Source organism: Tachypleus tridentatus, chromosome 1 (assembly GCF_004210375.1).
Source record: "Tachypleus tridentatus isolate NWPU-2018 chromosome 1, ASM421037v1, whole genome shotgun sequence".
Taxonomy (NCBI): Eukaryota; Metazoa; Arthropoda; class Merostomata; order Xiphosura; family Limulidae; genus Tachypleus; species Tachypleus tridentatus.
Window position 1 is genome coordinate 129937179 of NC_134825.1, and position 24584 is coordinate 129961762.

The 24584-nt window shown below is 34.4% G+C and overlaps 1 protein-coding gene across 5 annotated transcripts in view; it reads right to left on the reverse strand.

Moving 5' to 3' along the window:
- The window catches only part of LOC143223672 (uridine-cytidine kinase 2-B-like), a 90013-nt gene extending 73731 nt beyond the window's left edge, over window positions 1–16282 (reverse strand). The window contains exons 1-3 of one of the 5 annotated variants that reach the window (XM_076451925.1): window positions 15968–16282; window positions 11496–11655; window positions 389–485 (exon numbers count right to left, since the gene is read on the reverse strand). In XM_076451925.1, the coding sequence (XP_076308040.1) occupies window positions 389–485; window positions 11496–11655; window positions 15968–16078 (368 nt within the window). In that variant the 5' untranslated portion in view covers window positions 16079–16282. The remainder of the gene's footprint in view (window positions 1–388; window positions 486–11495; window positions 11656–15967) is intronic. The other 4 variants (XM_076451926.1, XM_076451940.1, XM_076451935.1 and 1 more) reach the window with 4 other exon arrangements.
- Window positions 16283–24584: the final 8302 nt, after the last annotated feature.

Here is a 24584-nt window from a genome sequence, read left to right on the forward strand (position 1 = left end):
CCTAGAATCCACATTTGGCATGAATTGTGTAAATTAATTATTATATGCAAACTGTGAACAAAATCATTTTTTTTTTTGTAGTTGAGCATAAAGCTACATAAACACACACACACACACACTGAACTATCTATGCTACATCTACCATGGATACCAAAACCTGATTTTTAGCATTACAAATTTTCAGAATTACCACTGTACCACTGGGATAGGGAGCAGAACAAGAAGAAGCTGTATTTCTTAGTTTTATATTACTACTTTACACATCGCGAGTGACATATTTGCATCAATGCAACTACACTTGTAAACACATTTGTTCACGTTAAATAAACCGATAACTTACCAAATCCTCTTCCAGATAACTGAAAGATAAAAATATCAACAGCCTCACCTTGAATTTTTTCTGAAGTCATAAACTGGTACATTGACTACTTTTTCATTCAGGATTTCATTGAGAGTTTTGTATATTAAGTCATTGTCAAATGCATCTGAAAAAAAGAAATTGTGGTCAATATACACATGCATATAGGTACTACTATTAAAATTCAATGTGTAACACCTACTATTAACACAAGGGAATAAAATGTACTAGTTGGTTTGATAAATATTGACTGTTTTTAGGATACAATGTAAATGAAACAGCATTGATGAAGTAAATTATATAATGAAGTAAAAATTTTAAACCTTCAGAAATCTTGTAAATTCAGAAATAGCAACAGCTACATTTCCACTTTCTTTGACAGTTTTCAGTTAATTCACTAAAAGGTATAAATCACTAGATTTTCCTGCTACAAACAATATGCACAAGTAATGTTAATCTGCAAAGAGTATAGAATTGCAAGACTTCATTACTTGGTAGTTTGTGTGACACTACATCCTTATACGACTGACAATTTATAATAAATCTTTGAGTTTCACAAGATAACAAGTTATAAAAATTATCAGTTTTATTATGATATAGTTTCACAACTCACTGATTTACTGATCACACTATACCACCATAAGACATACTATAGTTATTGCTCTTACTAATATTATGGTGATGAAGAGAAAACAAACAGCAAGAAGTTCATGGGAGTTTTTATTTCATGATACACTTGTTGTTAATTACAAATGTATACTTTTTTCTTGTAATAAACTTTAGGCCACTCCTATGAAACTATAATAATTGTGACTGGAGATACTACACATGTGCTACTTCTGCACTTATCCTTAAAACCAGGACACATCTTACATGAAACATAGTGTGATACCATTTTCACTGTGCAACAATGTATTTTTAATTATGACAAAGGTTTGTCAAAATGTTGTACATTTGTAATAGTTTCTTTCACTACCCATTTATGTCATCTCTAAACTTTGTTTACACTATGTATGCGTGTGTAAATAAACATATAGATATGTATGAAAATAGACTTAGCTTTGTTGTAAAATGATGTGCATAAAATAATTACTAGTATGAAAAATAAACATGCCACAAATTCATACAACCCCTCTCCACAACTAAGAACTTACATTCAGTAAAATCCATTATTCATCACCAACTGGCCTGTAATTTTCACCTACCATAGTCATACACACTCACACACATATTAAAGAATGAGAGGGGATTGTTTGATTCATGTCTGACAACACTTTTTTTTGTAACTTAATAGAAATCAACCAAATGATTTACAAATGAATACAGAATAAAAGTAAAAACCAAAAACCCTGCAACTGGAACAGTTTCAACCCACAAATGTCATAAGTTCAAGGTATGAAAATGTGAAGACTTGACTTATTTTCTCAATGTATTATCTGAGACATGATTACAAAGTTTATCACGTTACTTAGACATATTTTGGATTATTTTTTTCAATTTCTGGGTTCCCAACATGATTTTCAGGAGCATCTGACACAATATGCACATTAATTTCATGCTCTGAATAGATAAAATAAAATGTGCGACTCATTCCCATAAATTCTCTTGCAAGTCATCAGCAAGGCTACATTAATGATTAAAGCTAAACACGACAGTTTAGAACAGCTTGTACATGATTTGTATAATGTCTACCACACATTATATAAGTAACATTTAATCACGATTTACTTTGTAATATATTGACATCCATTACATATTTGTATTAAAGACACCTGTTACATTACACCTATCTCTAAACACTAACTATAATAGACTTTAATTTTTTTTGTTTTAAACATTCGGAATTTTTAATTGAGGTTATTATTACAGTATGCACCTATTTTACAAACCAAACATTATTTGCAACAGATAGTTCACAGTCACTAGCAGTGTTCAGTTTTATATATATATAGCACTTTATTAATGGGGACTATTGGGTTATCCTGTTTAAAAAAAACTGATAATCAAGACATTATATTCACATAAAATAAGTTAACTTTACAACTAGAACTAATAAAAACAAAACTTAATGTCCTTTATTGATTCAAAATTTATCTTCCTTCTCAGAATTTAGAAAACGTAGAATAAATTTTAAGAATTTTTAATCCCAAAATATATGTTAAAGTATTTTTTTCATCTCTATGTAAAATATTTGTGAACTCTAACATAAACACTAAGCACAATGTCTAGGTTTTTCAAAATAAGCTTTTGTTTGTATAAAGGAATCTTGTTTTAGCTGTATTTTTTTTCTGATATACACACTTTACCTACAATTTTTACTTTTCTATTTCTGTAATTTTCATTTACAGCAACAGCTTGGGAGTTTATGGTACATTGTAACAATTTTAAAACTAACAGCTTACAGACGGAAATTTTTGGTTTTGCATGTATCAACACACCTTGTTCTACACACAGTAAATTAACCAATTTCATTATACCTTATTTTTGCAAACACTACTGATGCACTTATGGAGTAATATGAAATCAAACTAAACACAACATAACCATAGTGACTACTAGGGTTTTTAAACCCTTACATTCCTGTAAAGGTGCCTAATGATAGATTCAAATGTATCTATGTGACACACACACACTTATAATAGTAAAATATTTTTATTATGCACTTCTCACCTAACTTTCAAACAAGTATGAGAGAAAAAACAATTTGGTAAACATCTGGTAATAAGAGTCTGAAATGCAGGTTATATAAAACTCTGGTTTTAATAGGAGGCTACAGATCATTCCCCCAACCCCAAAATTCATAATCATTCCTGATTTTCAACTGCTGACCCGTCAACTGCCTATACAATTTCTCTTAAATGAAAAGAAAGATTGGCATTAGTTTTATAATGTGCTCAAAGTTGTTAGTGAAGAGAACATACAGCAGCATGTTGTAGCTGTTTATCACACTAGGCCAGAATAAGCCAGTTCTTTAATCGACTTTGCTGATAAAGTTCAAGTGAAAGCAGTGTAAATAGCAAAGCAATGAAACCATAAGACCTTTTTCTTTCTAAGTTAACTTTGAAGTCTGTTATCAACATCCATGTAACAATACATATTGGTAAAAACAGAAAAATATCAGTTTTGGAATTAAAACTCAACATGTTCAATATAGTTCAACATCAAAAAAAAAAAATACAAGATATTCCTGAATATCTTTCGTAAATAAAAATTTGATGATGTCAAGTTTCAAGGTAAAAATGGCAAGACATATTGTCTGAATCTAATTTGAAAACAGGAGTTGGTAAAATACATCTAGCAACAAAAACAAGATAAATCATAACCATTATATCTACATATCAAATCACAGTATGGCATGCAATATGAAATACTTCAAATGTACTAAAATGCTGCCTATGCTAAATAAGTGTTAAGAAAAAGTTAAATGTGCCTAAATAAGCTAAACGTTGTCTAAACAATGGTAAAATTTTTCACGTATCTTGTAACTTCACACTTAGAACTTATTAACCTACAAAGTACTTACATTACCAGAAAGATTTTATATTATTCAGAATTACAGTACTTTTGATTTAAGCATCTTTTACAAGTAAAATGATATAATTTAATTCAATTTCACAAAAAAAATTTATTTTCAAAGCTGCCTATTTTTCAACAAAAGAATTAGGAAAACATATTTTGGGTTAATGAAACAAATTACTACTTTTTTTCAATGATAAAACATTTTGTTGCAGTTTCATATACATTTTTGGTTCCAATATATTACTTTTATCAAACTTGTCAATAAACAGAGTATGATAATCATAGACTATTCAAAGAGCCACTCATATACAACTTTAACATTAAACAACAAAGCAAACTGAGGTTTTAGTGTTTGAATATCATTAAGAAAAATTCAAATTTTAGGATTCTCTCTCTCTCTCTCTAGAAACATTGTTAATTAAGCACTTAGCTAGTTGGTTGGTTAGCTTGGTGTTTTATTGCACAAAGCAGCTAGGCTTTCTGTGCCAAACATCTGGTAAAAAATTGAAGTAAATTTAGTAAAACTCATAAAAGGAAATTAAGGTAAAACAAAACAAAGTTTAAAAAAAACAAATAGCATTAAAACCAATGTATACATCTATTCTACAGTGGTAAGAGAAAAACTACAGTAATATGAGTTGTAAAGGATTTTCTGTAGCATAATTGTAATTGTCATAACTCACCAGGAAGACTAACAGGCAAGTTCAAAAACTGCCATCATTCACCTGAAGTTGGCCTTACCAGTCCTGGTTCAGAGTTATTTGAAGTTATAGCCATTTTCAGAAAGAAAAGTAATAAATGTTTTAAAAGACTTGTAGCAAAATCTTAATCATTACTAACGGGTAGTTCAAACAGCAGTGTTAGTCACCTGAAGTTGGCCTTTCCAGTACGGGTCTCGAGTTATTTGATGTTACGGCCATTCTCTAATTTCAAATCGAACTAGATAGACTTTGATTCTTAAAAGAGGATCACATTAGAAAAGATCTAATGTATAAATTAAAAAACTCAAGTAGCATTAAAAAGATCAATGGCATTTAAAAACCTAAAAACGTTTCCACGGTGGACAGTGTCACCATCACCAATAACACTGTCTAACATTATGGATAAACCTTGGGACAGAACATGTTTCAAATGGTGCCATCGTTAAAAGTCATAACAATGACAAGACAGTAAAATGTGGCTTATTGTAACCTGAGTGTTACAAAGACAAAACATTGGTGCATCAGTCCCAGATAAAAGAAAACAATGAGTTAAAAAACTGTGACCAATGCATAGTCTAGTTAGAACGACTTCCCCTTTCCAATCCTTATGAAAGCAAGACAGTCAAAGTCCAATATAGGGTTTTATTTGGAAAAGCTTGTTTTCACGTTGCTTACTCCAAGTCAACTGCCAACTGGAATGGAGTTGAGTCTTGAATACAGGACCATAGTTCATGTATGGAACAGGCACAATAGTGATAGTATCAGAGCAGATAGATTTAGATGCTGTGTCGGCAAGCTTCTTTCTGAGAATACCAACATGGCCTGGTATCCAGAAGAACCAGTTGGTTTTGAATATCTGCAAGAACAGGGTGTGAACTAACATGAAGCGATTCCAAGGCTAGTAGAGAACTAAACGAGTCAGCATAAATAGTGCAATTTGAGTACTGCTTAGCTTCTATGTGATCCAGGGCAAGGGAAATGGCATACAGTTCAGCAGAGAACACAGAAGTTGTAGAGGGGATTCTGCGCACAACCACCGAACCACAATAAACCATAGCAGAGCCCACACAGTAACCTGATTTTGAACCATCTGTATAAATTGGAATGGAAGGATGGTTTAAAAGATTTTCAGTACATAACAGACAGTATTTCCAATCAGGAGTGTCTATTTTATCAGATGACTGAAAGACAGGTCACAACTGGGGACTGTAAGAACCCATGGTGGGATAGACTGACCAGTGGATACAGCAATGTTATCCAAAGACACACCCAATTCATCCAACTGCACCTGGATATAAAGGCCAAAAGGAACAATGACAGATCATCTGTTCTGAAAAAGTACGTCCCACCGAGCTAGGAAAACACAACCCCAGGTGGGATAATTTGGTAAGAAATGAAGTTACGAAGTGTACAGCAAAGACAGTTGCAAATAGTGGAGGTGCAAAAAAAGTCCATGAGACTTTACATATAAGCTTTGAACTGGGGAAGTGTGGAGAGCACCAGCGTAGAGCTGAAATCCTTGATGTTGAATGGGGCCCAGCATCCTTAAGGCCAAGATCTTAGCAGAGCCATAGACCAGTGATCCATAGTCAAGTTTCAATCAAATAATAGCATGATATACCTTTAGCATAGAACATCAATCCACTCCCAAGTGGTGGAAGAGAGGACAAGGAGGTTGTTCAGTGCTCTTGTACATTTGACCCATAGCTGCTTGATATGTGATGTAAAGGTCAGCTTACAGTCAAAGATAAGCCCCAAGAACTTTGTCGCAAGGACCACAGGCAGCACAACTTCACAAACACCCAGTTCAGGATCAGAATGAATACCCCATTGGCTGCAAAAGTGCATGCAAATGGATTTTCAGAGAGAGAAGTTAAAGCCGTATTCTGCGGCCCAATTTATTAAATGATTAAGGGCAGTCTGTAGCTGCCACTCAATATACCTAATGTTCAACGACCGACATGAGATGTGAAAGTCATCGACATAGAGCCCATTTGCAACAGTAAGCGGGACTTATTCCATGATGGCATTAATCTTTATACTTAAAAGTGTGACACTCGAAAAAAAAGCTCTGAGGGACTCCAAGTTCCTGTAGAAAAGAACGGGAAAGTGTCGAATCCACATGAACTTTGAATCTCCTGTCCATTAAAAATTTTTAATAAAAATGGGCAAATTGCCACGTAACCCTGGTGTATGGAGATCTTGCAAAATGCCATACCTCCATGTTGTATCACAAGCCTTCTCAATGTCAAAGAATATCGATACAAGATGTTGCCATTTGAGAAAGGCTTCTCTGATTTATGTTTCACATTGAATCAGGTGTTCCTTGATGGAGTGCTGTTGTCGGAACCCACACTGGGTGGGCTAGGAGGTTGTTTGATTCAAGGAACCAAACAAGACAAGCATTAACCATCCTTTCTAAGGCTTTACAGAGACAGCTCGTCAAAGCAACTGGATGGTAGCTTTGAAGGAATCTTGGGATTCTTCCCAGGCTTAAAGAAAGGTTGGACAATAGCCTGGCACCAGGAATCAGGAAAAACAATCTCGTGCCAGATACAATTAAAACAATCAGAAAAATAGCAAGAGAAGCAGGGGATAGATGGTGCAGCATTTCGTAGTGTATATCATCAGATCCAACCGATATACTGCCAGTTTGAGTTCAACCAGTGTAAAGGGATGATTATATTCAGAGACAATCACCTTGAAAGGAAAGAGGTGATCTCTCTGCCTGAGTCTTGATGGCTAAGAAGGTGGAGGAAGAAGCAGAAGTGCTAGATATCTGGCGAAAGCTTTCTCCTAGAGTATCAGTTATGCTCCAGGTAGCAGCTACTTCCTGGCCATCAAAGAGCAAAATTGAGAATGGAACAGAATTACACTGCCCACAGACCTTTCAAACCTTGTCCCATATGACTTTGGAACTGGTGGTAGAAGATATGCAGGTTGTGAATTTAATCCAAGATTCCTTCTGGCTTTGACGTCTTACCCACCAAGCATGTGCACGGGCCTGCCGGAAAGTGATGCAGTGCATGAGTGTGGGATACCTACATAAAGTATCCCAGGCCTGTTTTTGAGCCTTCCACGCCATGTGGCAGGCAGGATTCCACCACAGACAAGAACATCGTGGAAACATGTCAAGATTTTAGTAATACATTGAGCAGCTATTTGTATAATACAATCAGTTACTGCTGCCACACAATTGTCTATTAATGGCTTACAGACGACGGCATGATCAAGTTCTGTGAGACCAGTGAAAGAGGACCAGTTTGCTTGATCCAGCTCCCAGCAGGGCACTCGAGTTGGGTGGCATCAACCACAGCCAGTCTCGAAATTATAAGAAAATGATCACTGCCTTGTGGATTATTGTCAACCCTTCATGAAAAATGGGAAAATAGTGAAGGGGAGCAAACTGAGAAATCAATAGCAGCAAAGGGCATGAAAATAAATAGAACCACTATTGAAAAGAGAAAGGTTGTAATAAGAGAGTATAAGCTCTATGGAGCGACCCTCTTATCAATATCAGCACTTCCCCAGAAGGAATGATGAACATTAAAGTTCCCCAAAATTAAAAATGGAGACAGCAACTGTTCAATGAGAGCATCAAGGTCTGATTGATCATATCTCTCTCCAGGCAACAGGTAGAGAGAACAAACAGTGATGGTACAACCAAAGGAAAAATGGATGGATACAGCCTCCAAAGGTGTGTCAAGTGGCAAGGACAGGGTGGGCACATGCTGATCAACCAACAGTGCTACCCCTCCAAGCACTCATCCATCACACAGCCTGTCATTTCTGTACAAAGAAAACTGCTGAAAGGTGACTGTATCAGCAGGTTTCAGAAATGTTTCTTGTAAGGAAAGACATACAGAATGGTAGAAAACAATCAGTGTTTTGATATCATCCAATGTATCAAGGTGGCCATTTTTATTTATGTGTAGGTGAATTGTGTGGAGAGCCCTTCTGTTTACAACCACATCTTTTTTCTTTACTGTCTTTATTCAGAGGAGGTCTATTGACCTCCATGGATCCTGCCCTGGGTCAATTGGGCAGGTCTTTGATGTTGGAAGAGGATTCCAGCAACTGAAGTCATGAGCAAATGATCATTTTGCATCTTGGAGCAGGAGAAAATATACCTGAGGAATTGCCCATATCCAGAATCAATGGAAGTGGACCTTGGAATTTGCTGAAATGTATGTAAGGGAAAGAGATGGGTGTTGAAGTTGATTCATGAACTTTTTTCACCATAGAGGTCAAGACATTTCATATGGTTTGAGAATAATTCTTTTAGAGGCATGGAAAGATCCATCTGCATTCCACTGTAGTAGTGGAACAGAGTACAGCACCATACATCTGAAATGAATAGGTAGACAACAATTTTCAAACATGAGGATAAGTAATGCTTTGAATCGGCTTCAAATGCTGCATCTTTTTTTTTCCAAACCATTTAGGGCAAGAACGAAAATAGGATGAGTAAGAGCCATTGCAATTGACACAATAAGGGTCTGTTTCACACTCATAGGCATTGTGGTCCTTGCCATCACAATGAGCACACGTCAAGGAACAACGACACGACTTCTTTGAGTGACCGAACTGCTGACATTAAAAACATCTGAGAGGGTTTGGAATGTTTTGCTACACCCTGCAATTAAGATAACCTGCCTTGGTGGTGGCAGGTGGATGTGTTGATGTAAATGTCAGAATTAGGATATTGGTTGGCACTATAATTCCACATTTGTAAGTGGAGATACACCTCACTGCAGAAACTCCTTGAGTGGAAAAACCAGCAAGAATCTCTGACTCGGGGATGTTCTTCAAGTTCCTCTCAACAATAATTCCTCATGATGAATTCAAAGTAGCATGAGGTGTAACCTCAATAGGTATATCCCCAATTGCCTTTGAATGCAAGAGAAGTTCACAATGTTAAGATGTGGATGTTTCCACCAATATGTCACCAGATCGAAGCTTCTTTACTGACTTTGGAGAGCCAGCAAGTCCTTCTAGTCCCTTCTGAATAAAAAAAGAGAGACAATTGCCCTAAATGGTTGTTTAAAAGAGAATGTAATATAAGAAAATGAAGTATGGGTGTTACAGATGTTGAAGATTGCTGCTCAGAATCTTCAAGACATGATCGTTTACCTATGGACTGTTTTTCACTATTTTATTTGAGATTATATTTGGAGGATCCATGATAAAAAAAGGAATATTTCTGTGCCCACTGACCCCACCCACCATGGAGCCCTATGAGGGGATGCACTACAACATCAAACAAGGACATTGTTGTAAGGCCAGGGTTTCGTAAGCATTATACCTGAACACCAGCATCAGATACAGTGTCCACAACACCTGTTGAAAACATCCAACACTGGTACTTGGTTGAACCTAGCCCAAGTGAACCAGCTGAATGACTCAAGGGGGCCACCCTAAGGCTGCCCGTCTACAGAAATTCAAGGCTAAAGTGGTGTGTTAGGGTTGGACCCCTCAACCACCAGGACCCTCTCCTCCCCTTCACAGGTCTCCACGCAGAGCAAACACGTGGGTGGATGTTTAGATCCCAGAAAAGGTAAACTGAAAGAACAGAACCTTCCCTGGGAGGTCCCCTCACCATGTACAGGAATTTACACTAAGGGGTTAAACACTTGACAACGTCCGAAAAACATAAACCCTAATATCCAGGGAAGATGTAATGACTAAATAAGAAGAAGAACCATTATGTAACAAGGGAGGAGGAGGATTGTAGAAAATTGTGGAAAGGGATAAAACTTCACCTACCTTAGAAATCACATCTAAAACACCATATTAGACCTAACTGATTTTACAAAGATATGGCAAAATCTGCCAGTTGAACAAGGTTATCAAAATCTTCAAACTGAAAAGGTTTGGCTTGTTCTTGAGGAAGTGGTGCTAGTTTAGAAGGTGGCTTCCCCATGTAACAATCATTCTCTCAGTGAGTAATTGCAGATACATTCAATGATGGGTCATCACCACCTGCCACCAGTGAGAAAGTGCTTGTAGGAGGTGTGATACCTAAATTGGTAACATTAACCTCAGTATTCATGGTGAATAACAAATCAAACAAAATTTTTTGACAGATGAATACAAACTTGTAAGAAATTAAAAAAAATAAGGATTAGAAAATAAATTGAAAAAGAAAGCATCAGCTGTATAACAAAAAATAATTAATGAAGAAGACCACTTCAGAATAGCAACTATTTAAGTTGTAAAGACAAAGCACACTAAAACAAAATTGCAAACATCTAACATAAGCACTGCCAAACAAGAAATGATAATCTGGTTGAACCGAATAGAGGAAGTTATATGCATAATGAAAGTGCATGGCAATCTCATTGGTAGGGGGTTGCAACATGAAAATGTGAATGAAACACACACACATACACACTAGAATGAGTCATTTCCAATTGAAGGGAGGCAGAAGACTTGTGACATGCACAAGAAAATGGTTTTGGCATATAGAGAGCATAACTGAAGAAGAGTAGATATTTATGTGAGAAGTAATTTTCCATATTAGAACACATGTACACACATTCCTATGTTCACAACAATTTCACACTAAAACAAACAACTCTTAGAAATAACTAGTAAATAATTATATTTATTAGGTTACCTCTTCCTTAAAAATCAGAAAGGCACACAGTTTATGTTGATCACACACAGTACATACTTCTCACCATATACTTGTATATCTGTTTAATATCACAGTAATGAGTAGTTAAAAAGGCTGCTTTAATCACTAGATAAATTTACAGTGTTTATTACAGACACATATCCTATAGTCAATCTAATTTTGCTTGTTTAGAAATTATGTCCTATAACCATTTAGAGTAAAATTAATTTTATGAAAAGTTAATTTTCACAGTTTAGCATATGCCAAAATATCAAGTCAAAACATACATGTAGCTTACCAGGGTGGTCAAAATTAAATAGTCCTTTATTGGCAAGCATTTTCTCTTCATCAGTTAGCTCTTTATAGAAACTGTCTTGACTAATACACACAACTTGCCGTTGACGATGATCTATAGAATCTTGTCCTAGTTTTTCCATTATCTTCTTACATACTGTAGACTGAGTAGAAAATTATACATAAATGTACTAAAAACTAAAGAAATTCTAAATTACTGATTTTAATAATGATATTTATTGTTCTTCTATAAAAACACCACAAGCTTGAAAATCAAAACTGAAGTACATGAAAAAACCATTTTAATGTTAGTTTTATTTTTAATTCTTTGGATTAATGTGTTTAGATTACAAAAAAAATGTAACATTATATTTCCATGGTTTTAATTTTAAGACATAAAAATTTAGTTATGTCCAATAACAAAATATCTAAACTGTATTATTGCCTATTAAGTTAGTAGTCTAATTTGTAAAATTTAGTATAGCCTGAACCACCAACTGACAGTTAAAAAAGTGTTGCACAAAAATTCATCAGAAAATCTGAGCAACACATTGCATGTTTACTATACAAGCATAAAGAATGTGCTTCATCCACTCTTAATGAAATATTGTCAAGTACTTAAAAGTTATCAGTGAACAAGAACTATGCACATGAAGTTAAACTGAAACTAAATTTAATAGAATGTGTAAAAATCTTCACCTGTGTAACTGGAATTTGGGGAATAAACTAAAAAACAAACAACAGAAAATAGAAGGAAAAAAAGGAAGGATACATGAAAACACCTGTATATATAAGCTTATGCTTTGTCAAATTAACTTGAAAAACAACTAAGTTCTTCATTTAATATTAATTTTACTTAAATGTATTTTGTTATACATTTTTCATCTTCCTCATAAGTAATGGCAGATGTAAGATGTAATTCTATGAAATTCCATTAGCCATTTTTGGAACACGTCAATATTCTTCCTATTGTACAAAGAAAGATATGAACACAGTATTTTAAGAGATGGCTTGGTAGGGTTTTATATGAAGAAAAACACCTACTCTTTTAATTAACCATTTTGTAACAGACTCAATATGAGAGTTCATGTACGCATTTGCACACATTAAGTATTTACCCTTTAACTTTTGATACAGCACATATATCTTCATAAATTTGGCAGAATTTATTTACACGTTTTTGTACATAGAAAATCAGATTTTTAATAATATATTTTTTATTAAAGATTTGTTTGGTTACAGTCTGAGTGCAAAGTGATTTCACATTATGTTTAAAACTATTCTTCATCCCAAAAATCTCAAATATTTTTGTAATTTCTAAAACCTCTTAAATAGATTTCAAACATTTGTTTTCAATAACTTTTTTTTTGTGGTATTTTCTATACCCTATGTGACTTTTGCCAACTGACAGACCTCGTAACCATCATAAAAAAAACAAAAACAGGGAATATAAATTATGTTTTTAGTGCTAGATTGTAATTCTAATTTAAATATTACAACTCAAAATATAAATGTTTAGTCAAAGTAGTTTAAGTCTGATAATGTTATACATTTATTATTTTTTATTATCTTGACTTTCTAGTCATGCCTAGCTGACATTACATATTCACACTGATGTGAAGCATGTGCACTCAAGTTACCATATCTAATAATACAAAATTAAACCAATCTTAGCTGTGTTTTAGTAGAATAGTATTTTATATTATACAGTAGCATTTAAATGAGTATACATAATATATTTTTATAGAGTATTACTATTTAGAAATACGTTATGAAAATTATTTTTCTTAAAATATAGAACAGTAACTAAAGAATAAAGAAAATAATCTCTTCTAACTAAGACTTTTGTACTCATTTGCTGATGGACATAGGTTGCCAAGCCTTTTAAAATTTTACACATTAATGAGATCAAATTTTTTTTAGGTTTTATATATGTTTTATATATAAAATTTATAAATTTATAAATAACTCTACTGATACCACAGAATTCCATTATAATTTACTAAGCTTAGTAACTAAGATGTATTAAGGTCTGAAAAAAGTATGAAACTTTGCGCAAACTAATGACACAACCCACCTCCTTGAAATCTTGGATATAAAGAACATGGTAGCCTTGACACAGATTAAGATGGCTGAAAAAAAAACTTACTAGGGGGACATTCTGAGTTCTTGATGGGTTATTCATGTCATATATTGTAGTGTAACAGTATATCAGGGGCCATTTCTAAAAATGGAAGGAGGTGAACAAGACCACAGTGTTTTAGTGCATAAGCTATAATCTCAGCAAAAAAAAAAGAAAAAAAAAAGCAAGGTTCTTATTTTACATTTTAGCCTGTCAATATTGATAATTTAAACTCCTAATTTGTGTAAAACTATTGACTTACTATTTTGGCATCATAAACATCTAATTTTAACCAGTGTTGCATTCAACATACCACTTGACTCACTAAAATCTATTGGCCAATGCCCCATCATGTAAGATTTCAAAATACTTTCAAAACATCGTCTACACTTTTGTTTTTTACAACAAGCAGTTACCATCCAGTTTAGTTCACTTATCATCCATATTGTCTAAATAATCCATCACAAGATGACATATTTCTTCACATTAATTAATATTAATGTACTAGTTATATGATTCACTAGCTTTCATGGAACCAAATCAACATGAGGAAAGAAAAATAGCTCTATAAAAGCATTTCATATGTCCATTTTTCTCATTGCTTGTATGTTAACTAAATAAATCACAGTCTGGCAGTATTATTTTGTATGTTCATTATGAAAGGTAATCCTGACATGAGTCAAGATGAATTTCTTCTTAGCATTTTAAACTTATCCAAACACAGTTCTATTAAATGTGATGTTTGTAAATGTTCAATAATACAAGGTTTTAGAACTACCAAAACTCAAGAAGACATGCTGGCTATCACATGGAGAATCATACTGGATAATTTTGTCTTGATTTTAACCAGTCTTCAACAACCTCAATGTACTTATAAAGATACCAAATCAGAGGTAATGGGCATCTACAATGAGCTGCTATAGCCCAATACACTTCTGGTACTATTACTGTTGCTATTTTAATATCTGTAAATTAAATACATTCCTGCAAACTAATTCATTTGATTATACACTTATCAGGCAGATTTCACAAATCTGAATCAAATAAACTGAAAAACCCATACAATCAGAAATATGTCTCATGCTGATACATACCTCATTATAGTAACTGACAGAATACACAGACCAAGCCAACGTTTGCATTAATCATCCACTAGTTCACATAAAAAATGTACAGACATCTAAGATGATCAAAATGTTCACACACAAATACTTCCTTTTTAAGCATATTTATACAATTAGAGTAATTCATATATACAATATTACCAATTTTCACACCTTCAAAACTTTTGAGAGACTTAGACACCCATACTATTTAAAAAGAGAAAGGTATATAGATCATTGAATTTACTGAAAACTACGAGATTCACAAAGAAGTGGGAGAAAAGGCAACAGCTGAATGCATTGTAAATTATGAAATAACACATTCTGGACAATTTCATTAAATTCAAAAGATCACTGAATATGTTAAGAGCAAAAATCAATAAAGTAGTAATCTCAAGTATCAAATGTGTACCAAAGGCACAGAATGCCCCTAATTATAAAGCACACCACTTTATAAATTTAGAAAAAGTTTATGATGTGTATGTGACACTGACTATAATGAAATTGCCCCAAGTTTATATTTATATAAAAATAAAATACTTTTACTCATTACACCCTCATCTTATAATGAAAAAAGGGGTTCAGTACTATGAAAGATTGAAGAAATGTCTTACTAAAACAAATCTGAACTTTATAACAATATGTTTAAATGTTTCAAAGCACTTAGGCAATTATCAAGCTCTGCAATGTGTTGATAGGTGGAAAGCAATGCCAAATAGAAAATGATGTCACCTTTCATTCTTGAATTTTTGTATAATTTTATAATATTATATTAATTAATCCCATTTTTCCTTCATCTTAGACTACAATTTGCAGGAATAAAATTGAATTACCATTTTTTTTCAAAAATTAATATATATTTATGGTAAACGAAAACACTATAAATTTTAGCTTTCAGACAAAATGTCAGTTAATCCATTGTATAAAACTAAAATGAACAATAATAAATAATGTTATTTTATGCTTAACGTTCGATTTTTTTTTTGCACATCCAGTGGCAACTAATGGTTTAATATGATGAATTAAAATATGGACTATTTATAAATCCAGAACATTTGTATGAAGATAAATCTACACATTATGTTTCTGTTACTAAATACTGCCGACTACTTAATTGATATTTACAACCATCGTACCAGACTTTGTGTTAATTAATATTACTCCATTTCTAGCTTAGGCTTCTCAGTATTATTTTTACTACATTAAGCCTAAGGATAAGTTTTGTACTAATCACAGTATTAGATAGCTTACCTTGCCAGATGCGGTGCCTCCTGCAACACCAATTAAAAAAGGAGTCCTGGTTTCAAATCCATTAAAATTATGAATCTTTTGTCCTGTACCTGTAGCATTAAGAGCAGCCATATCACAAATAAAACTACAACACAATACTATTAAATAACTGTAAGAAAACGACAACGTACGTTCCACACCTTTAGTCTTACTTTTTATCTCACTCTTCAAAGTTCAAGTATTGTTCCCTCTAGGGGAAAGAGATTATTTCACGTTCAATCTGTTTTCTTGAAATGTGTAATATTGTTGAGAATCATAAGTTAATAAAAATGACAAAAAGAAGGACCTCAGATATAGCAAGGGTCACTGAAAGTTTCAAAGTAATTATACTCCATATTAAAATAAAGGACAAAGGTGACAATTGTGAAAATATTAATAATAAGCTAATGTAGACAATATTAAATAAAAGTGAAACGATTTACAAATGTGAACATCAGTAAAATACATAGAATCTCTATAAACAAGGCTTTGTTTGTTTTAGAGCAAGGCCATATTTGTTTGTTTTTAATTTCGCGCAAAGCTACACGAGGACTATCTGCGCTAGCCGTCCATTATTTAGCAGTGTAAGACTAGAGGGAAAGCAGCCGATCAACACCACCCGTCGCGAACTCTTTGGCTACTCTTTTACCAAAAAATGGTGGAATTGATCGGACATTATAACGTCCCCACGGTTAAAACAGCGAACATATTTAGTGTGACGGGGATTCGAACCCACGCCCTAAGATTACGAGTCTAGCGCCCTAACCATCTAGCCGTGCCGGGCCTCCACATTTGTCTGTCTGCTGTCTCCATCGCGGAGAATCGAATTTGAATTTTAGCACTGTAACTCCGTAAACTAGCCGCTGTTCCACCGTAGGAACCAAAATGATACAGCAGTATGTCTGAACATTTACAACGCTAGAAAATGGGTTTCAATACCCATGGTGAGTGGAGTCCAGGTAGCCCATTATGTATTTTTGTGCTTAATTCCAAACAAACCCACCAGAGAAATTATACAAGACATGACGAACATAAAGATTAAAAAATCAAGTGCAGGAACCTTATTGTATTCTTTAACAGTGAAGTTTTGTTTATTAGATTTGTTTTGAGAAGAATTTCTCTAGTTCTGTTGTTAAGCACAATTTATACATTGAATTATCTGTTTCATTAGAGAATTGATGAAAAAACAAATACAACTGTACTTTTCACGAATACTTCATTTAATAACGAAGATGGTTTCGCAAATGAAGACATCATCAGGTACAGACAAAAATAGTTGGTAAACAATTTTAAATATGTTCCTCAGGTTGTAAACAACTTTATACATAATAACATATATAAACTTGTTTACAAACTATTTCAGTCTGTATTCGAAGATATCGTTGCTGGCGAAATTATAGTCGTTAATAAATGAAGTATTTGTGAAATGTACAACTGTCTTTGTTTTCTCCTTAATTTTAAAATTGTGGAGTTTAACCGAATATCAGGGCCTGGCATAGCCAGGTGGTTAAGGCACTTGACTCGTAATCTGAGGATCACTGGTTCGAATTCTCTTCTCACCAAACATGCTCGCCCTTTCAGCCGTGGAGGCGTTATAAGTGATGGTCAATCCCACTATTCTTTGGTAAAAGAGTAGCCCAAGAGTTGACGGTTGGTGGTGATGACTAGTTGCCTTCCCTCTAGTCTTACGTTGCTAAATTAGGGACAGCTAGCGCAGATAGGCCTCGTCTAGTGTTGCGCGAAATTCGAAAAACAAACAAACAGACTTTGACAGTTGTAATATGTAATAATATCATGTTTTCTACATGCTTTAGTAATACAAAGATTTTAAAAATTGTTGATTATTCAGTTTCCGAATTGTAATGGCCAGGTTACATTATTCTAGTTGCTTTATTTCTTTGTTCTCTAGGCCCGGCATGGCCAAGCGTTTTAAGGCGTGCGACTCGTACTCTAAGGGTTACGGGTTCGCATCCCCATCGCGCCAAACATGCTCGCCCTTTCAGCCGTGGGGGCGTTATAATGTGACGGTCAGTCCCACTATTCGTTGGTAAAAGAGTAGTCCAAGAGTTGGCGGTGGGTGATGATGACTAGTTGCCTTCCCTCTAGTCTTACGTTGCTAAATTAGGGACGGCTAGCACAGATAGCCCTCGAGTAGCTTTGTGCGAAATTCAAAAAAACAAAACAAAAAACATTTGTTCTCTATAAGAGATGACTATGTATCTTCCGCCTGAGCGGATATTGTTATAATATATAGCATATTTGTTAAAATAATTGGCACTGTAATATCTTTTGCTGGAATCATTATGACGTTGACTGAATGTAACGGCGGAAAACAGCTGTGAGAAAACAAATATCATTAAATGGCATTGTAGAAAGAACAAAAAAGCAAGTTTAACTTAAGTTTAGTCTTGTTTTCTTTAACTAGTTTCTAATGCTGGATCATCAACTGGGGGCTTCCTTCAAGAATGTGTTTAGTTTTATGATTGAAAAATAAGCTATGGAGCTAAAAACGGTCTGATTAAAAGAACTGTCATTTCTTCTACGTAGGTATGCACATCATGTTTTCGTTTATTTGTTATGGTAGATTTTATTAATTTATTAAATCCTTTCAGGCTTGTTATTTTATACTTATAAGGACACAGTCGAGTTATCTATTGTAATACACCTCTTATTTATTGATCGAATCTGATATTTGTTAGGAGATTAGTTTTTACATGAAAATACCATAAATATATAGGAAGGAAAAAATACCTCTGCCATGTCATCAGGACTAATTTCAAAGTTTCTTGGCCCGGCATGGCCAAGCGTGTTAAGGCGTGCGACTCGTAATCTGAGGGTCGCGGATTCGCATCCCCGTCGCGTCAAACATGCTCGCCCTTTCAGCCGTGGGGGCGTTATAATGTGACGGTCAATCCCACTATTCGTTGGTAAAAGAGTAGCCCAAGAGTTGGCGGTGGGTGGTGATGACTAGCTGCCTACCCTCTAGTCTTACACTGCTAAATTATGGACGGCTAGCACAGATAGTCCTCGAGTAGCTTTGTACGAAATTCAAAAACAAACAAAGTTTCTTAAGCAATAATGTTCTACTAACTCTTGATTGATCTCTTAATTTCAAGTGTTTCAATGAATATTTGAAATGAATAATATTGTTTCTGGATTTAAAAGTACTCGTGACTTGGAGGAAGAACTTACAAGGAAATTGAGGCTGTTATATTGGAATGATGTTAATTCTAGGATAATATCTCTTTCCTGGGCATTGGATCATTGCTGGTGGGGTATCTTTCAGGGCAGAAATGTTCTCTGTCACATTAACAGCATATTGCAATACCTGGGATTGTACAGGACTGTACAATAAACCCATACAAACTGATCATTGTCCTGTATTATAGACTATGGAGTAACTGCTCAATTGGATGCCAAAGTCCCTCTGAGAGGCTTTCAAAAGACACCAAAAACATTAGTGGTATTCGTTTGGATTACTGGAGAAAGGGGCTTTGGCCTGACACAGGGAACCAAACAAGAGAGGTCAAGCAGAGTGAATTTCCAATATTAAAAGAGACAGCATAGTAGGAACTGGATTGGTTTTTAATATGTCTGAGGCAAGTAACTCATGGAATAGATGAGTTCAGAAGAGGTGGTTAATGCCTTATTCAGAGCTTAGATTGTTCATCTCTCGATAATACTGAACCCCTGAATGAGAAGAGAAAAACAACTAGAAACTATTATGTACAAGTTACATCACCAATCCAACCTTGTGGAAAATCAAACAAGCCATTGAAATGAGTTTAAGGCATAGACAAGGATCAGCAACAAGGACTTGGTCACCTATGATAATCGGTAATAATAGTGCAAAAACACATACCTGGCAATAGCCTCTCAAATTGGGGGAAAAATCTTAATTGATAAGTACATTAAAAAATTTGCAGGTACACAGAATACGTGCTGTAGCAGGGTTCACTCACCCTTGAGGTATATGCCACCACAAGGTCTGTCCGTGGAATACACACTACAGCCACAGCCAATGCATCCATATGGCTATTGTACAGTATAGGCAGAGTGAATTGTCTGCATCACTTGTAGTTTTATGGGGCACTGGCAAAGAAACTGCCTGTACTTTGCAAAGCTATCAGTTTCAGACAATAGCTCAACAGATACCTGCCAACTCACTATTTCATCACTCTCTAAATAGCAAAGTAGGTAGGGATATTGACACTGACCACCAGATTAACAGGTCTAGGATGACAAATAACAAGTAGTAGATGTTGTGATAAATAATTTGGAAAATTGAAAGAGCCTAAGTACAATTTAGCCAAAGGTTTCAAGGAGCACAATAAACAGCTTACAATGAATAATTTAGAGGTTAGCCCAGTTCTGTTAGGACTGGGTGAGCTTGTTTATGTCAATAAAGGTTCAAGGGTGAGGAGCTGAGTTCCTAATTACAGGAGTGCCAAAAACCCTATTGGACTTCACAATATTTCAAACATTCTGAGTGAGACCACTAATATGGCCAGTAAATACCAACTTCTTTCTGGCAAATGGCAATAAATTAGACATTAGAGAAGAGCCAGATCTCTAACTAAGTCTAGGGGGTGTCATCTACCAAACAAAAGTGGTCACTTCTAACCTTGGAATTGAAATACCAATATATAGTAGACATACTATGGGGTTTCTCAATCATTGGGCTAATCTTTTTTTTTCCACTGAAAGGTCATCCAGTGTTACCCATGTTGAGCTCAGAAATAGAGGGGGCTACACATGTGTATGTAACAAATGGAATAATAGTACCTCCATATACACAAGTGATATTCTTTGATTTAATCCAGACAAAGTGTAACGTATTGATTCTGTGCAACTAGGTTATAAAAGTAAAACATTAAGTATCAATTTTCCTGTCCAAAAGGTACACAATATTATCTGGAGCAGTAATCTGCCTAACAACAGATTAAATCCCAGTGTTGCCCTTTAATTATGGATATCAGCTATCTAGTTGAATGCTAGTAGTAATACTACAGTTGGATCCATCACACCATGATTAAGATCAAATACAAGACCATTGTCACACCTGAGGGCAACAGTTGGTGATTGTAAAAAGAATACAGTTAAAGCAACTCAGTGAATTGTTGAATGAATATGGCAATATGTTTGTGGGTCCAGGCAGCTGATAAGATCAAACAATAGTGACATAACACTATAAAGACAGAGGCAATGCATTTCCAATTAAAAAAAACTGCTGTAATGAGTTCCTTGAAGTATTAGTGTGAATGATGCTGAAATATAGTGGATGCTACACACAAAATCATACAGCTTTCATAAAACACTTGGTCATCTCCAGTAATGATTCTCAGGAAAAAGGAAGATATATCAAGGCTCTGCATAGATTTTTGGTGAATGAAAATGATACTTCACATTAACACTTTCTCTTTACCATGGACATATGAATGTTTGGATGCATTGGAAGACTCCCATTGGCTTAACACTGGATGCAAGACTAGGCCTGCTTTTAGAATAAGGAATGGTTTATATGGAAGTTCACATTATGGCATTTAGTGTACCAGCTACTTTCAAATTACTGATGGAATTTACACTCAAGGGACTGCTAAGAGACAGATGACTGGTCTATGTAGCCAGATAACTGGAGAAGAGCTGAATAAACTACTAGAGTACTTGATGAAGCATAACGATGGCATATATATATAAAACAATATATGTATGTAAACAAAATTTACCTCTGGGAAATATTACACAGAATCCTTCATGGATGTTTAAACTAAACTAAAACAAATGAAGTAACCACTGAGACAGAGAGAGAGAAACAGAAAGGTAATAAATAATTAGAAAGAAAGAACAACATAAGATCACTTGGAGACAAAGAACTTCACCTCAAAGTTAAGAATTGATGAATATGAAATTAACTGTTATGAATAATTTATAAATTAATGTTGGAAATCATTGTACATCTCAGATTTTCATTAAAGTTGTCATAATGTTTCAAATTCAATGTTGATATTACACATGGATCTAACAATAGTGTCAAAAGTGACTGACACTAGGAGAGAGAAAAAACAAAAAACAGTTTTAACTATGGCTTGTAAACAGCATAATTTTACCTCATGGTCTAACACAGGTTTAAAAACGTTCTCACAAGCATAATGCAAAGATATTTTAACTTGATGAAGCTACAATATAATTGGTAAAGGAAATTGTCAGTAATGTACAAAATTTTCAAGTAATGGTTTTTACATAATATCAAATAAATATATATATATATATATATATGCATATAGTGCATCCAGTGTTTTACATAGTTGTAACATGAATATTGAAAATAATTCTAATAAGCAAAGTTTCATTGAATATCTTCTTAATGTTGTTTAATTACAAAATACACTTTTGAAGAAAAAAATGCAAGCTCTTCATGTACTACAAAACCATTGCATAATTTGTAAATGGTGGAAAGCCTATAAAAGAAGATAATAAAAGCATTGGCAAAAATTAACAGGCAAAGGTGAGATCACTATAGCTTAACTGAACTCAGCTCGACCATGTAGGACCAAAGCAATTTTGACCCTTATTCCTTCCTATTGAAACTGTATTCCTTCTTGGTGATAACCAGATGGTAAGCTAAAAATTAAACCAACCTGAGGTTTGCTCGTGTGTTACCATTGTCCATTGAGACAAAAAAAAAAGAGCAACAGAATAAAATAACCAGTTAACTACAAACCCAGAGAAGTTTGGGAATCAAAAGTCATAAAGTTCCTTAGACACATGTTCTATGGGCAATACCAGGCATGAGTAAACTTCAAATCTATAAACATGTTATTTGACACATAACTGGTTCATAGTAATTGAACATCATTACACCATCATTCTAAACATTCAGCTTAGCCTTTGACCAATAAAAACTCAGTCTACCTTTGCATTTGAACCTGGACTTTCAAGAGTTAAGGTTCAAGTTCAAATTACAGTCAATCTTTCACTTTGACTTGACTTTTCCCAGTTTTCCAATTCTATTCATTTTATTTGCCTCAAACTATAATCCAGAAGAGTATAAAGTCACCAAGGAAACAGGAAGTTCTGAGTTAAACTTTACCATTATTGAGACCATGAATGATGATACAAAACAGTTTGGTGCTGATATCATCAAGGGATGAATTACCCATGATTGATAATGAAGGCCCTGTTGTCACCAGAAAGGCCATGGAAATCCCCACTATTGAAGTGTCAGATGTTTTTTTTTTTTGTTTTTTTGAATTAAGCACAAAGCTACACAATGGGCTATCTGTGCTCTGCCCACCACGGGTATCGAAACCCGGATTTTTGCGTGTAAGTCCACAGACATACCGCTGAGCCACTGGGGGGCTTGAAGTGTCAGAGTCAACACATTGTATCTGGAGAAGCCAAGCATAAGTAATTCAGCAGTAGAAGACAATATCAATGTTTATGATACCCTAAGAAAACAAAGGTTCAGTGATTTGTCCCATTATAGATTATGGCATGATCATGTGAAGGACACAACAGATGTGTTCACATCTTTAGTGAGACCATCACAACCTTAAGTCCAAAAAGAGCTTTCTAGTGCTAGGTGTGTCTCAAATGGCTTCCAAGCCATGGGAAAGCATGCTTCAGTGACATAGTGGTGTCAGCAATGAAGATTTTTTTTTGTAGACCCAATTCCACTATAACTAACATAATCCAAACCAAATTCTGGAGTTGTTTAACTATAACTTACAGGTTACTGTAACAACTTATCAGTAAAGTAAGCAAAACACAATAACATTGCATGGGTGCAAACTTGCCAAGAAGACTACAATTGCAGTAGAAATGACATCAGTACCAAAATGTTATTTTTCTTCTTATGAAAAAAAAAATGGCTTGTAATTTTATTATTTAAGAAGCCTGGATGGCTGGATCATACTATTCTTCTCAAAGTATTAAGTTAGTAATATTAGAAAGTGATAATTTGTTTGTTTTGTTGTATTTTGCAAAAAGCTATCTACATTAACTGCCCCTAATTATGAGGTAATAAACTACAGAAAAGGCAATCAATCAACACTACTCATAGTCAAGTTAACTTCAGTCACACCAAATTGTGGAATTTAATCAGCATTTTTATAATGAACCCATAACTTCAGATTGCAGAGTTTTTTTTTTTGGAAGTGGTGAAATGCAAACCACAGAACCTCAGACCCACAGTTTAGCATTTCCTTCAGCCTGAGAATGTGATAAAATAGATAGTGCAATAACACAAGGAAAGTTTGTTATTTAGTAACAGATGAATTCAAAATTTGAAAATAATATTAGTAATGCATAAATAATGTGGTAAAAGGAACAGACATAGGTTTTATTATTGGTATTAAGTAACATTCCAAACAAAAGTGAATTGTACATCCTACAAGACTGAACTCATTCACTTTTAAATACAAGTGTGCATGTGAGACTAAGGAATTTACTATTAATTTGGGGCATTATAACTGACCAAATGAAAAGTTTCAAAAACATAGTGGACAATTCCAAAGGAAAGCTCACTGAAAGAGTCTGTGGGATTTCAACTCACTAAAACCAGTGCTTATCATTTAAATACTTATTAAGCTTTCCCTTA